At 49.4% G+C, this 16,135-nt stretch overlaps 1 protein-coding gene across 5 annotated transcripts in view; it reads right to left on the reverse strand.

Annotated features, from left to right (window-relative positions):
- LOC310844742 (putative cation-transporting ATPase 13A4) overlaps positions 1-16,135 on the reverse strand; it is a 56,358-nt gene that overhangs the window by 12,391 nt on the left and 27,832 nt on the right. For 3 of the 5 annotated variants that reach the window (XM_083739235.1, XM_083739236.1, XM_083739238.1), the window contains exons 10-21: positions 15,640-15,804; positions 13,549-13,706; positions 11,188-11,376; positions 10,057-10,118; positions 8,701-8,851; positions 7,052-7,129; positions 6,301-6,460; positions 4,792-4,903; positions 3,448-3,572; positions 1,546-1,718; positions 701-826; positions 234-313 (exon numbers count right to left, since the gene is read on the reverse strand). In XM_083739235.1, coding sequence (XP_083595361.1) covers positions 234-313; positions 701-826; positions 1,546-1,718; positions 3,448-3,572; positions 4,792-4,903; positions 6,301-6,460; positions 7,052-7,129; positions 8,701-8,851; positions 10,057-10,118; positions 11,188-11,376; positions 13,549-13,706; positions 15,640-15,804 — 1,579 coding nt within the window. The remainder of the gene's footprint in view (positions 1-233; positions 314-700; positions 827-1,545; positions 1,719-3,447; positions 3,573-4,791; positions 4,904-6,300; positions 6,461-7,051; positions 7,130-8,700; positions 8,852-10,056; positions 10,119-11,187; positions 11,377-13,548; positions 13,707-15,639; positions 15,805-16,135) is intronic. The other 2 variants (XM_083739237.1, XM_083739239.1) reach the window with 2 other exon arrangements.

Genomic DNA, 16,135 nt, shown 5'->3' on the forward strand with positions numbered 1-16,135 from the left:
AAAATCTGGAGGTTTTGAAGGGCACCTTAAGGTGGTTCTCCAACTTTTATTCTCCCAACATCCCTGTGAGGTAGACCAGGCCAAGAGCGGGCGACCAGGCCACCTCCCACCCAGTGGGCTTCAGGGTGGAATGGGGATTTGGACCCTGGCGTTTCCCAGCGCTCTAACCATTGCACCACACTGCCTCCCCCCCCCCACCCCACTGTGTGTTTCCTGAGCTTGGGCTCACTCACTCCATCTTCTGGAGCTCCTGCACCAGGCTGGCCTTTTGCGGAGGAGACATCCGAGCGAACACCGTCCCGTCCAGGAGAAGCTGCAGGGAGAAAGAGGGCGCAGAGCCCAGGCTCAGCCTCAGGGGCAGGCTGGGGAAGGAGTCGGGCACAGCAGCTTGTGCCAGCGCCCAGGCGGGCTGGCAGAAGGGCAGAGGCAGCCTGGGGGGGGGGGCTCCCAGGCCTGGCTGGATCCGACCAGCCTCCTTGGAAGAACAGCTTGTTCCAAGTCAGACCATTGGTCTGTATTGCCCGCCTAACTGGCAGCAGCAGCTCTCCCAGCCCTACCTGGAGTTGCTGCCAGAGAGGGCAGAAGCAGGGGCCTTCTGCATGCCAAACAGACGCTCTGTTGCCCTCCCCCAAACAAAGGGCTCTGTCTGAATGTGCTGTGCCCCCCCCCCCGAGAGACGCCCCCAGGGGTCCCAACTCACCTTTGGGAGCAAGTGCCTGAAGTGCTGACTGAGGACCTCGTAGGTTCTCCCATCCAGGCAGAAGTGGTACCTGCCCCTTCCAGGATCAGGCCCTCCTCCTCCTCCTCCCACTTCCAGGTCTCTCTCCTGCAAAAGAGGAGGAAGGGATGAGGCACCTGCTTCTTCTGGCCTCAGACCAGGATCCCACCCCCACCCCCGGCAGAGGCAGGTCACTCAGAATACACGGAATTATCAAAAGTTTAAAAAGGAATGGGAGATGTATAAACAGTATCTAAAAGAACAGGGTCCCTGTATAGAAAGTTGAAAATGCTTCGAATAACTCTCAAATTGAAATAAAGTAAAAAGAATACAAACAAGATTTAGTATAGATCAAACCCATTGGAAAATCCGAGGCAAGGAATGGAGGAAACAAAGGACCCACATCAAGGAATTCGGAAGCTGATGATGGAAATATTTTTGTGCATTTGTGAAGCAGTGTGACATATTTTTGTTTGTTTGTAAAAGATGTCTTGTATATTGTTTTCCTTTTGTATAATTTTGCCATCTCTTTGTTTTCTTTTATTATTCTTTGCTCTTTTTTCTGAATTTTCTTTGTGTGTATGTGTTGATTTTAAACCAATAAAGATTAATTAAAACAAAAACCAAAAAAACAGAGGTGCCCTGGCCAGATGCAAAGACCCGGGGGCTCTGTGCTGCGTCAGAAGGTGCTGAGGGCGGCTAGGGCACCCCGGGACATGCCCTCTTTTGCCTGGCACCCTTTGCCAAAACCTCTGCTCTGCCAGCCCCACCCAAGACCCAGAAGCGGAGAGAAGGAGCCCCTCCAGGGAGCCCCCCGGGACCCTCACCTTGGACTCGCTGCTGTCGCCCTGGTCTTCTCTGCTCTCCTCCAGGAGCTCCCAGGTGACGGAGGGCGAGGGGAGCCCAGGCTGGCCGCTCGCCTCCACAAGGATCACTCGGCTGCCGGGAGGAATCAGGCCGGCATTTCGGGCGACGGTGATTGCTGTCTGAATGTTGTCACCTGGAAAGTCAAGACAGGGGCGTCATCCCCTGCGCGTTGGGATCTTGACTCCACACAAATTCTTTGACTCTGCCAAGAGGAACGGGCTGTGCTCCTTCAGACTAAGCGTTAGGAAGAACTTTCTGGCAGCAGGAAGAATTTTCTAATGTTTATTATGTTTTTATATACCGTATTTGTCGCTCTATAAGATGCTCTTTCCCCCTCCTAAAAAGTAAGGGGGAATGTGTGTGCGTCTTATGGAGCGAATGCAGGCTGCGCAGCTATCCCAGAAGACAGAACAGCAAGAGGGATTGCTGCTTTCACTGCGCAGTGATCCCCCTTGCTGTTCTGGCTTCTGGGATTCAGAATATTCTTTTCCTTGTTTTCCTCCTCCAAAAACTAGGTGCGTCTTATGGCATGGTGCGTCTTATAGAGCGAAAAATACGGTATGTTGGAAGCTGCCCAGAGTAGCTGGGGCAACCCAGTCAGATGGGCGAGGTACAAATAATAAAATTTTATTATTATTATTATTATTATTATTATTATTATTATTATTATTATTATCAGAGCTGTTTGACAATGGAACGGTCACCCTTGGAAGGGGGCGGACTCTCCTTCATGGAGGCTTTTAGACAGAGGCTGAATGGCCACATGTCAGGGGGCTGGACAAGAGGACCCCTCCCAAATCTACCATTCTATGATGGTGGGCAGCCTGAGAGAGAGAAGACAATGACAAGGGATGGATTGTGTGGATGTGAAACACAAGAGCAGTCAAGTACAACATTCCTAGAGTGAACATGTTTACACATGGGGAGGAATGTTTGTCCAGCCAGCAGGTAAACTTCCTGTTTCCTTCTGGGCTGGGACAGACTTCCTCTGCATGTGACTAGAGGTGGGCATGGCCTCACCTGTGCAGGTAACAACAAAAGGGCAGGGCAGGGCAGGGCAGCCATCTCTCTTTCTTTTGACTACATGCATCAAAGAAGCAACATCTGCTTAGCCAAAGATGCTCTCTTGGCTTCTTTTTATACTTCTGTAAAAGTATAAAAAGAGTTTACTCACTCACATTCTGTTCACAATTGGCTTCCTGCCAAGAGAGGACAAAGGGACTGTCTCCTTATGAGATAGTTTCCAGGTATGTGTTACTTTTCTAAGCTAAGTCTGCCTTCTGAGATCCTATTTGAACAGAATGATATGTGAGTAAAATCTTTTTATACTTTTATAGAAGACTGTGTCATGTCTTATCTTTTATGAGGGAATAAGGGGGAAATACCAGAACAGTTATTACAGAGGCTTTAGCGAGCCTGAGCAAACGCATCCGCTGGAAGTTTAAAAAGGGGAATGTTACTCTGCTAAATTGTGAACTTGTTAACACAAGTTGGAAAGGCTATAATCAAACAATATATCCTCTCCTGCATCCCTGAACATTCCCACAGGATGGAGAGAGGCAGGCTGCATGTTCTTCTGAGAGCCCGTCCCAAGCTGAAGTGTTCCAGGTTTATTGGCCCACGTTACGGGTTCAAGGCCCTGCACAGCTGGGAACTTGAGGGACAGCCTTGGGGTTGCTATGTGAATAAATGAAACGAGGGATGTAAAGCACTTTTCAGGCTGAGTGGTGCTGGAGGAAAGGATTCCCAGCCATCTCTGGAGAGCTCTGACAGCCCAGGGGCCTTTGAAACCGGGGCAGGGAGCTCAGCACCGAAGGGACTCCTCTTTCTCTGGCTTCCAGCACCCCAACCGGCTATCCCACCTGTAACCATCACGCTCCGGATGCGAGCGGCGCTGAGCTCCTCCAGGACGGGCCTCGTCTCGCTTTTCAGCCGGTTCTCCAGGACCAGGAGTCCCAGGAAGGTCAGGCCAGACTCCAGCTGCTCCCTTGGATGGAAGAAGCAGGTGGGTCAGGGCTACGGAGATCCAGCTGGCCGCATCCTGAAGTGGCCAAGCTGGCAGGGAGCAAAATAAGTCAGGCCTTTGCCCTTGAACTAGGAGAGAAGATTGCAAAAGGCCAATGCTGGACCTGGGAAGCCCTTGGTCTGGTCCTGCTGCAGAGCTCTTCTTGGGAGCCCTCCTGGATCAGGCCAGGGAGGGCTGCCCAGTCCGGCATTCTGCCTCCCACCGCCGGCAACCAGTTGCCTCCACGGACCTCACGGCAGCAGCCATCCAGCCTCAGCTTGTGTGCAGAAGCGGGCCACCAAGATGACCAAGGAAGGAGATTCTGATGAAACATCAGGAATGACGGTCGGATGGGAACAGAGAGGGGAACGGACCTCCCTGAGATGGCGTAGGACTCTCCTTCCTGCGAGGGCTGCCTGCCAGGGTTTCTTGAGTTGAGATTCTAGCATTGCAAGCTTTGGAACTAGGTTCCCTTCCATCCCCACAGGCTGATGACTCCGTGAGTTTTCAAGGCCGCATAATCCAAATGTCTCCAAATGTGGAAATGGTGAGGGAGTGGGAAGCAACCAACCACATGGATTTTGCTGTCTTAAAAAAAACAGGCAGCACCTCCAGCCTCAGAGGCGAGGTCTAACTCCTCAGGCGCTGCTACGGAGTCTGGCCTTTGCTTTCTGGCTCTGCTGGACCCGTGACTTTCTCCCAACTTCTTGTGGGTTTAGCTAGTTTTTAGAACAGGGGTCCCCAAACTAAGGTCCGTGGGCCAGATATGGCCCAAGGGACTCGTTTATCCAGCCCATGGTGAACCCCGCCACCTGCTCTTACTGGCGCTGTGCCTCACGGCTGCCCACTTCCAGGTCAGAGGAGCACCTGAAATAGCTTGTGGGCATGCGCAAGCATTATTTCTGGTGCACATCTGGGTCAGAGGAGGCCCGTGCACATGCACACAAGCTATTTCCGGTGCTCCTCCAACCCAGAAGTGCACCTGAAATAGCGTGTGCGCACGCATATGGGCACGCGCTCCCCCGCCCTCCATCCCGCCGCGTGATCGGTGCAGGAGACACTGGTCCGGGGCGCGGTAAGTTTGCTGACCCCTGTTTTAGAATGACCTCTCTCTCTCTCTCTCCTTCTCTCTCTCTCTCTCTCTCTCTCTCTCTCTCTCTCTCACACACACACACACACACACACAGGCTTTCTCTTTTACCTTGTCAGGGAAGCCACTTCCATTCCCGCCGGCAGACTTTTTTGCGCCAGCCCAATGACTCTGAAGCCCCGAGAGGTGTAATGCTGGAGTTTGCTGGGGAAGGTGTCGGGCACTGGGAATGCAAGGACAGAAAGAGGGTCTGCTAGAAGTGGCCCCTCCAGCCCCAAGCCTTGCTCTCACAGGCAGGGCCAGCTCTAGCTTAGGGCCCCACTCTCTTGGAGCCCCCCAAAAAATTAAAGGAAAAAACCTGGATGTACATTTCAAAAAATTAAGATAAAAAACAAATACAATAAAACCTACATCCAGCAACAGTGTTTTGTGTTGTGTAGGCTCCTAAGATGTAAATCATGGGCCCTTCCTGCTCGCCTGCTCCCTCAAATATCACTGGTTTGCTCCTTTCTATATATAGGGTGCTACATTCTGCATGGACTGGTGGCATGGCAACATGCGCAAATGGCTGGAGATAACCTATTGTTGTTGTTTAGTCGTGTCCACCACTTTGTGACCCCCTGGACCAGAGCACGCCAGGCCCTCCTGTCTTCCACTGCCTCCCACAGTTTGGTCAAACTCATGCTGGTAACCTCGAAAACACTATCCAACCATCTCGTCCTCTGTCGTCCCCTTCTCCTTGTGCCCTCCATCTTTCCCAACATCAGGGTCTTTTCCAGGGAGTCTTCTCTTCTCATGAGGTGGCCAAAGTCTTGGAGCCTCAGCTTCAGGATCTGTCCTTCCAGTGAGCACTCAGGGCTGATTTCCTTCAGAATGGAGAGGTTGGATCTTCTTGCAGTCCATGGGACTCTCAAGGGTCTCCTCCAGCACCACAATTCAAAAGCATCCATTCTTCAGCGATCAGCCTTCTTTATGGTCCAGCTCTCACTTCCATACATCACTACTGGGAAAACTGTAGCTTTAACTATACGGACCTTTGTTGGCAAGGTGATGTCTCTGCTTTTTAAGATGCTGTCTAGGTTTGTCATCGCTTAGATACCTATGAGGTCCATAAATTACCATATAGCATATATTCAACACAAAAAAACAGTGACAATTTGTTGTGGACAAAGGACAGCTGGACATAGAAAGGGTTCCATTACCTTCAGTAGCTTAGGGTCTCATCATACCTCAATCCGGCCCTGCTCACAGCAGCCCTGGAGGGAAACCTGTGAGCAGGATCAGAGCTCAAGAGCGCATCTCCCCTCCTGCTCTTTCCAGCAACTGAGATTCAGAAGCATCTCTGCCTTTCCTGAGAGACCCTTCTGCCCATGTGCAGAGTGCTTGAGGCCAGAGCCTCTCCATTCCTCCGTTTCCGCCTGTCTAGAAGGAGAGCATCCCTCCATGGCAGGGCAGGATCCTGGCTCAGGGCAGGTCTCCAAACTCGGCTAACCAAGGAAGGGTGGGGGCAAGTCCCAGTCCTGAGAGGCCTTGAGCAGGTTCTCCGCAAAGACGACCGCCCCAAACTGGCATGGGGTGGGGGGGAGTGAAGGGGGCAATGCCTGCAAAGCTGTCGGTCACCTGTCTCTGGCCAGCAGAAGCCGACCACTCTCTCGGGAGCCCCCTTCATGTAGACGTGGCGCTCCCCACCAAACTCCTGGGCGACGACAGTCATCCTCTGCAGGGCTGAAGAGAACGGGAACTGGCGTAAGATGGCCATGCCGCCCACGGCAGCAGCACCCTGGGGAGACAGGCAAGAGGAACAGGGCACCGGGGGCAGCAAGGAGGGAGAGGGGCTCCTGGCCAGGGGGCCCAGGGGGCGGACGGCAGGGGCCCTGGAGCAGAGCTGTCAACGTTTCCCCTTTTTAAAAGGGAAATTCCCTTATTCCGAATAGGATTCCTCGCAAGAAAAGGGAAAAGTTGACAGCTATGCCCTGGAGCAACCCCAGGGGGCACAACTTGGATCAGGGCGGTGGCACCGCCGGAGGAGGGAGTTATTCAACCCCCCACCCACATGGAGCGTTTTCCCGATTATAATCACACACTCTGAAGCCCCCCCTGACAGTGACGGAGGGGGGGCATTTAAATCTAGAACCTAGAGAGCAAGGGCAATGGTGAAAGTGCTGGGCTTGGGTTCGAATCCCTGCTCAGCCATGAAACTCACTGGGTGACTTTGGGCTAGTCGATGCCTCTCCTTGGGCAGGAAGAGATTCATTAATCCCAGAGGAACGCAGAAGTGGAGGGAGCCAGACTTCTGGGTCAGCAAGTTGCCTGATCTGCCTGCTCCCCCCCCTCTACCTGTCCAAGGTGAGTGACAGACACCTGGGCTCACCTGTTGGGCCTTGACTCCTGGCCTGACTATCACGGCACCTGCCCATTCTCCATCTTCTCTGCTGGAATCCTCAATTTCCTGTTTATTCAAGTTAAATACAACAGCAGATCCCAGTTAGGATTAATATAGCTTGCACTCATTTAAACGACAAGTTAACTAGCAGATTTAAAAGAATGATTTAAAAGATCAGTCTGGGAACTTTGGGTGGGGAGGGGGTGCCTTCATCCCTCACATTTATCTATTCATATGAATTTCACCAAATTTGTACGCTGCTCAGTTGTAAAAATATCAAAACACATCAAAGCACTTTACAAAGAAACAATGAAAAATGATAAGTAAAAACAACATTCAAAAGATAAAATCTGCAATAGACAATAAAAAACAGGTCAAAACATACATTCACATTCCCTTTGTCTGGTTGGCCTGGCCTGAACAAAAACTTTTTTAGCAGGTGCAAAAAAAAGGTTCTGGGGGGGGGGGGGCAAGAATCCAGTGGAGTTGGAAGGGACCCCAAGGGTCATCCAGTCTGACCCTCTGCAATGCAGGAATCTTTTATCCAGAATTGGAGCAGGACCAAGGAATAAAATCATCTCCTGATAAACAGAACACAGGAAGTCATCCAAAAATATTTAATTTGGAACTGAATAATTGGCTCTTTTGATTGTAGCATGATTTGGTATTGTATTAATGTGGCCTGCATTGGATTGTTATGAATGAAAAATTAATAAAAATTATTTATATATTAAAAAGGGAATCTTTTCTCCAACGTGGGATTCAAACCCCACAACCCTGAGATTAAGAGTCTCATAATCGTATTGTTAGCCCAGAAATGGAAGCTAGAAAAAATTGCGACGAAAGAAGAATGGCAGACAAAATTGATGGACTGCGCAGAATTAGATAAAATGACAGGAAGGATTCGAAACCTGCGGGAACAGAGATTTACAGAAGATTGGAAGAAATATACAAACTATTTGAAGAGCAACTGTAATCAACAAAACAAAAAATTCCTTCCAGTAGCTGAAGAAGTGTGCATGCACACGAAAGCTCATACCTAGAACTAACTTAGTTGGTCTTTAAGGTGCTACTGGAAGGAATTTTTTGTTTTGACTATGGCAGACCAACACGGCTACCTATCTGTAACTGTAATCAACAAATTACGCTAGTAGGACTACAAGAAGCTGTGTAAGGAGAAATGTATGAAGCATTGCAAATTAGAGAAAGAATAGTGATATCAGTTATGAGTTAAATGTAATTGAGGAAGTGGGAAATGCATATTTAGTGATCAGATTGGAAAATTTTCAGATGAGATTGATGGAAGTCAAAAAAGTTGTATAAGATGTTAAAATATGTTTAATTACTGTGGAAAATGATATGCTGAAAATTAATAAAAATTATAATAATAATAATAATAATAAGAGTCTCGTGCTCTTCCGACTGAGCTATTTGGAAAGCAGTTTCTACCAAAAGAGATCCCTCTGCCCTTGGAGGGGGGAGCAGGGCAGAGGGATACTCTCCTGAAGGAGCCACCCGGTGCAAAGGGCTTTCCCACCAGCCTGGCCTGTCAAGTGGCACTCCCCCCCCCCCCCACACACACACACTCCCCCCCCCCCCGATCCCTGAGATTCTGCACAGCAAAGAGAGAGCTTCACCCAGCCGGTTGCCTCAAACATCTTCAGGTCCAGCGGATCTCCCTGGATCTTCCCGTCCAGGAGCAGCAAGGAGTGGCAGGTGGCCATGGCTCCGCACGCCAGGCCCCAGGGCAGCGGGGGGCCGGAGGAGAGGCAGTGGGCAGCCTGGAAGCTGCAAGGAGAGAGGAGAGCAGGCGGCATGAGGCAAGCAGGGCGCCCCGAGGGACCGGCCCAACAGGTGTGTTTCTGAGCCTGCAAAAAGTCTCCCAGTCAAGAATCCCAGAACCGTCCAGCTGGGAGGGGCCCCCAGGGATCATCCAGTCCAACCCCCGCAATGCAGGAACCCTAGCACAGCGCAGCCATTATTAGTCATTCTAAACCACCCCGGAAACATTGGGCTGAAGAGCTGCGTGAAAATATGAGACGACAACAAGCAACACGTCGGCTAATAATATTGACATTTCAATCTCAGTACAGTGGACACTCGGGTTGCAAACGTGATCTGTGGGGGATGCACATTCGCAACCTGCAGCGGCTTGTCTGCGCAGACACGGGTTGCAATTCAGTGCTTCTGCACATGCACGCCTGCCGAAACCTGGAAGTAAGCCATTCCGGTACTTCCGGGTTTCAGCGGTCCGCTACCCGAAAAAACACAAGCTGAAGCATCTGTAACCCAAGGTATGACTGTATTGTATTTGAACATAATGGATTTCATTTTATATTATTGCTAGCGGATGGAGAATTATCATTGAAACAGTTCATTATCCTGGAAGAACTGCCCTGTCTGCTGCTGTACTCGGAGCACCCTATTGCGATGTTCGGAGCACCCATCATCTCATGTTTATAGGATATTGACTGTGGAGAAGGCCTTTTGCCTCCCCTGCAGTCATCTTTGACAGTGATTTCCCACTCCTGCCATTCCTGTTCATGGAACATTGATTTGATCCTTATTAGTTTGTGACTCCATGCACATGTTATACATCTTCTGTTTATGAATTTTGAAACAACGGACCCTCTGGATATGAATTAAATTCGTTCCAGGGGTCCGTCCACAACCCGAAAAGTCCGTAGGCAGAGGCACCGCTTTCTGCGGACGTGTGCGGCACGATTGAGTGCTTCTGCGCACGCATGCAGTGTGCAGAGCACTTCTGCGCATGCACGTGCGGCAAAACCCGGAATTATACACTTCCGGATTTGCCTCATTCATAACCCGAAAGTTAAGTATCCAGAGTGGTACGTAACTAGAGGGTGCACTGTAGTGTTATAAAAAATACTGTCAATATATTATTAGCCGACTTGTTGCTTGTTATTGTTCAGAGTGTTCTGTTTTGCAAGAGAGAGGATTTCCTTTGGTGGAAATACAAGACAGGCAGGTACCTCTTTCCTTTGGCCAGGACCAGCCCCCAGAGATCCAGTCCGTCTTCGGTTAAGGTGCCAGTCTGGGGAGGGGCAGGGGAATTGGTCAGAGGTGCCAGGATGGCGGGCAAGGACAAAACAAGGCATTGCAAGACCTGAAGCTGGAGGAGGAGGAAGAGGAGCCATGGGGGAAAGGGCAGCTGGCCTGGGGACCTTCCTTGGGGGTCAGGGGCCTCATCTGCAGAGCTCAGCATGGAGGTAACCTCACCCCACCCCCGGGCTCCTAGAGGGCTTCCCACTTGGCGCTCAAAGGCCCCTTCTCCCTTGGGTGCTGTGCTCCTTCGGACGCAGGGCGGAGGCTGAGAGCAATCGTGGTTTAGCTTCATAGTCACACTCTTTGCAATGTGCATTTTATATTTGACTTCACTTAGAAATGTGGCGTGTGTGTTTTTTGAAATGTTTAAGTTTATTTTGGTTAACTTTGTGCTAAACATGTTGACCTCCCTTGAATGTTTTATGGATGTTTTAATATGCTGTAAACCACTCTGAGATTTTTCTTTAAAATATAAAGCGGTATAGAAATGAAATTCGGCTACAGCAGTGGTACCTCTGGTTGCGAACGGGATCCGTTCTGGAGGCCTGTTCGCAAAATGAAAAGAGTGCAACCTGCAGCGGCGCGTCTGCGCACACGTGGGTTGCGATTTGCCGCTTCTGCGCATGCGCATGACGTCATTTTGCGCTTCTGCGCATGTGCGAGCGGTGAAACCTGGAAGTAACCCTTTCTGGTACTTCTGGCTCGCCACGGGACGTAACCTGAAAGAATGTAACATGAAGCGGATGTAACATGAGGTATGACTGTACTACTACTAGTAGTAGTCTCAAACTGGGAAGAAATATTCTCCTCCAGAAGCAGGAGCACTGCAGCTCTGAAGACCAGTCAGAATTCAGATTTGCATCCCAAAAGCATCTGACTGGATGCTGGACAGAAGGAGGGTGTTGCACTAGGCTAGGGTGGCCATACTTGGACTGCTTGTGAACATTCTGCGGCTTCCCATCAGAGCCTTGAAGACCCCCCAAATCCTCCAGGCCAAGGGGGCTTCCTCTCCCTGCGGACTCCCCAGCCAGGCTCCCACGCTCCCCCTCCCTGCGCACCTTGTCAAAGCAGATGAGGTTCAGCTGGCCGCACACATTGATCCTCTGGGGGCTGATGCAGAAGATCCCTTTTTTCTTCAGCCGCTTCTGGGTGTAAATGATCCCTGTGGTCAGCGCAGCCGGCAGGGCAGGTGGGACCGCAATGGTGATCACGTCCAGCGCCTTCTTCACCACCTCGCCAGCCTCCTCCTGGCTCAGGGAAGGGAGCAGAATTAGCACCCAGAGCAGCAGGGCAGGTTGGAAAGGCCACGTGAAACCCATGGCTCTTGCCAGCCACAATGGCTCTGCTCTGCCTCCACAGCAAGAATAATAATAATAATAGTAACAAAAACCAACCAATTATTATTATTATTAATAATAATAATAATAATAATAATAACAAAAACCAACAACAACAACAACAACAAACATTCCTAATGATACCAACCAAGAAGGCAGCCCCCAAGTAGAGGGTTCAAAATTCAGCGGCCCCCAGTAGACACTGGCAGTGACACTGCTATCTATATATCTATATAGATATCTATATAGATATATAGAAATATAGATATTTGCTTTCGTAGATCTATATAGATATAGATATATATTTCTGTTTTACAACTTAAAATACTCATTTTACATCCTTAAGATATCAATGACTTCCCTTCTTCTCTTTCCGTGGCTCATTTTACATATCATAAATCCCAGCATATTTTACAGAAATTATACCATTCAGTATTCCATTATTGCATCCATCAAAAAAAAATTTACACTGTTGAATTTATTTTAATGCTGCCAACATTTTCAGCCAAATACACTTATTTCCCATATATTCAATAAACGTTTTCCAATCTGGGACCTGGCTCAATCTTGGGACCTGGCTCAATTTCCATTTAGGGGGCTAACAAAACACAGGCCACAGTGGTAGCACACATAAATAACCTTTTTTTGACACAACAAAATAAAAAGATTCCTTCCAGTAGCACCTTAAAGACCAACTAAGTTGTTCTAGGTATGAGCTTTCGTGTGCATGCACACTTCTTCAGATACGTGTGCATGCACACGAAAGCTCATACCTAGAACTAACTTAGTTGGCCTTTAAGGTGCTACTGGAAGGAATCTTTTTATTTTGTTTTGACTATGGCAGACCAACACGGCTACCTATCTGTAACTGGAACTTTTTTGACACCTTTGAATTTCAGTCTGAATTATCCCCAACAGAAAGGACTCTGTGGTTTGGAGGGAAAGTACTTTTAAACATATTTTTTCAATTCATTATGGATCATTTCCCAATATTCTTTTACCCTTCTACAAGTCCACCACATATGGCAGCGAGACTGTTTAGGGGAACAACGACCACGTGTTTTCCTGTCAACAAATACAAGGGACAGAGGGAAAAGGGAAATGGCTACATGGGCAAAAGTTGGAATGTGCTTGGAAAAATGAAAGTCTCCTGCCTTCATTTTAATATGAGATTCTGATGAACTTTCAGGCGTCTCAGAGAAACCAGCAATATGGTGCTGCCGGAAAAGTACTAAAACCAAAATGTCAAAACGGCCACGATGCAAAACGCTCAGCCATCACATCTAGATGAAGATGATGGACTTTCCAGAACTGGTGAAGCTGATGGGGAAAATCCCAAATCAGCATGATCGAGTATTCCAAAAGGATTGCAGTAAATTTATATGATATCTGAAGGATTATTGTAAGCAATTAACATCACCAGCAGGGGTGTCTGAAGACTTGCAATGAGAAATTTTCTATCTCTCTACCTTTATTTAAATTTTGAGCCATTTTGTAATGAGAGTAATTAGAACTGGAAAACGTATAAAAAGCAATGATATAAGGGTTAATTTTGAAAGCCCTGAGGCCGGAGGGAAGCAGGGAGGAAAAGTAGATAATAATGATGTGAATGTATAATATTAAATGGAAAATACTGTGGTGCCCCGCAAGACGTATGCCTCGCAAGACGGAAAACCCGCTAGACGAAAGGGTTTTCCATTTTGGAGGCGCTTCGCAAAACGAATTTCCCTATGGCTTGCTTCGCAAGATGAAAATGTCTTGCGAGTTCCTGCAGTTGTTTCCCCCCCCCTTTTTCTAAGGTGCTAAGCCGCTTATCAGCTGATCCGCTAAGCCGCTAAAAGCCGCTAATAGTGCTAATCCACTAAACCGTCAATGGGCTTGTTTCGCAAGACGAAAAAACCGCTAGACGAAGAGACTTGCGGAACGGATTAATTTTGTCTTGCGAGGCACCACTGTAAATAAAAATTGTGTGTGTGTCGCATCTGCACAAAGAGTGTCTCCCTGGTTTCTGAAGGGAGGGGTTCCTGAGCAGGGTTCCCCCCTCCCCATGGGAGATCCGCTCTTTGGGCGCCAAGCGCTCACCCCGTTGAGGACAAAGACGCAGACGGCATAGACCATCCCGATGGCCGCGATCCCAATGAGGCAGAGGAGGAAGCGGATGCCGTCCCTGTAGAGACGGAAATTCAGGGGCTTCGGGTACAGAATGGACCTCACCAGGTCACCTTTCGCTGTGTTGAAACCTGGGAAGGCAGAGCAGGAGAAGCTGAGAAGAGCCTGGGCTGGATGAGGCCAGTGGCCCAGCACCCTGCTCTCACCGTGACCAACCAGACGCCTCGGTGGGGAAAAGCTGAAGGCAGGATCTGAGTACAAGGACAACTCTCCCCGCCTTTGTTTTCCAGCAACTGGGATTTGTGAGGTGTGATCCATGAGAGGCAGTCAAGTACAACATTCCTTGTTTTCCTAGACTGGACATGCAAGAGGATGTTTGGTCCAGCCGGTTGAAACTTCCTGTTCCTCCTGACTGGAGCATCCTTCCTTTTGCATGTGATAGAAGGTGAGCATGACCTTACCTGCCCAGGTAACAAAAGGACGAGTCACGCAGCACTCTCTCTCTTTTTGACCTCCTTCTTCGTTTGACCAGCTTCTAGCTAGGACTGCTCTGCTAGCTCTCAGCTAGCAGAAGCACTGGAATTATTCCCCCATATGGGGTAGAGCCACATGTACATATTCGTAACTAAGTCTTCCTTCAGGAATCCAACTGTGAACTGATGTGAGTAAACTTCTTTTATTGATTTTGAATAAGATTGTGGCCTCTTTATTCTTTTAAGAGGGATTCAAGGGAACATACCAGGACTGTGCAGGCTCATGGGAGCCTCTCACTATTATACAATTCAGTCTGTCTCAGATTGAATTGTACAGTGGTACCTCGGGTTAAGTACTTAATTCGTTCCGGAGGTCCATTCTTAACCTGAAACTGTTCTTAACCTGAAGCACCACTTTAGCTAATGGGGCCTCCTGCTGCCGCCGTGCCGCCGGAGCCCGATTTCTGTTCTTATCCTGAAGCAAAGTTCTTAACCTGAAGCACTATTTCTGGGTTAGCGGAGTGGGTAACCTGAAGCGTATGTAACCTGACGTGTATGTAACCCGAGGTACTACAGTACTGTGAACCGCTTTGCTTTTTCTCCTCTGTGAACTAAGGTAAAAGGTAAAGGACCCCTGTCAGTTAAGTCCAGTGGTGAACGACTCTGGGGTTTTGGTGCTTATCTCGCTTTACTGGCCAAGGGAGCTGATGTTTGTCCACAGACAATTTTTCTGGGTCATGTGGCCAGCATGACTAAGTCGCTTCTGGCGAACCAGAGCAGCGCACGGAAACGCCGTTTACCTTCCCACTGGAGCGGTACCTATTTATCTACTTGCACTTTGACGTGCTTTCGAACTGCTAGGTTGGCAGGAGCAGGGACCAAGCAACGGGAGCTCACCCCTTCACGGGGCTTCGAACTGCCGACCTTCTGATCGGCAAGCCCAAGAGGCTCAGTGGCTTAGACCACAGTGCCACCCACGTCCCGTCCCCACCGTGAACTAGCGTCATATAAATATTTTTGTAGATGAATGACGTAAATAAACCTTGGCCAGTTGTCTTCCTTTTGGCTCCTCCTGTACGGATTGGGCTAGGAAGCTTGATGGAGGGCAGAATCCCAGCCCCTTCCCTCTTTGTAGACCTCAACCCAGGACTCCACCATGTGCTCAGGCGAAGGGGAGGGGAACATGGGGTAAAAATGATGCACAGGTGAAGAGAGCATGTCCACGGGGGGTCGGATTCTGCAAAGCCCTGAAGCCACTCCAGAGCCCCCTTGGCTCATCTGGGGGAAGGGCCCCCGTGCCCTCCCAGTTCAGATCTGGTGCCTGGACTGGGCCAACCCAGAGGTCTCTCTGCACTGACCTTAGGGACGGAGGAGAGAGGGAAAGAGATGGCTGGGTGGTCCCCCATCAGGGATTCCTGAGCTGCGATTCCTGTATTGCCGGGGGATGGGATGGATGGCCTCTGGGGGCCCCCTCTCAACTCTACAGTTCTACAATTCAGGAGGTGGCAAGGTGACGCTCAGCAAATCGGGCAGAAGCCCCCTCCCCCTGCCTCCCCCCGCTGCCCTGCTCCTGGCCAATGCTGTCACCCACCGGTCCGCAGAACGACGGTTCTCACTGGACCCTTGGCCTGGATGACCTCCGTCCCACAGAAGAGAAGGTGTCTCCGGAAATCCTCCGCACAGCTCTCTCGCCAAGGCCGGCCGCTGTGCTGATCATCCCCGGGCAAGCAGGTCTTTGTGACTGGGATGCTCTCTCCTGGAGGAGAGCAGACTTGCATTAAAGGAGCAATGGGCTGGACTAGAGGACCTCTGGGAATCCCTTCCCAGTTCTAGGATTCTGTGCAGTGCCGGATTTATGTATAAACTAAAAAAGCTCTAGCTTAGGGCCCCACTCTCTTGGTGGGCCCCCGAAAAAAAATTAAAGGAAAAAACCCTGGATGTACATTTCCAAAATATAAAATAAAAAAATAAAACCTACATGTAGCAACAATGTTTTGTGTTGTGTAATTATTATTATTATTATTATTATTATTATTATTATTATTATTTATTATTTGTACCCCGCCCATCTGGTTGGGTTTCCCCAG

The sequence above is a fragment of the Podarcis gaigeae genome (genome assembly GCF_964106915.1).
Source record: "Podarcis gaigeae genome assembly, chromosome: 5".
In the NCBI taxonomy this organism is placed as follows: domain Eukaryota; kingdom Metazoa; phylum Chordata; class Lepidosauria; order Squamata; family Lacertidae; genus Podarcis; species Podarcis gaigeae.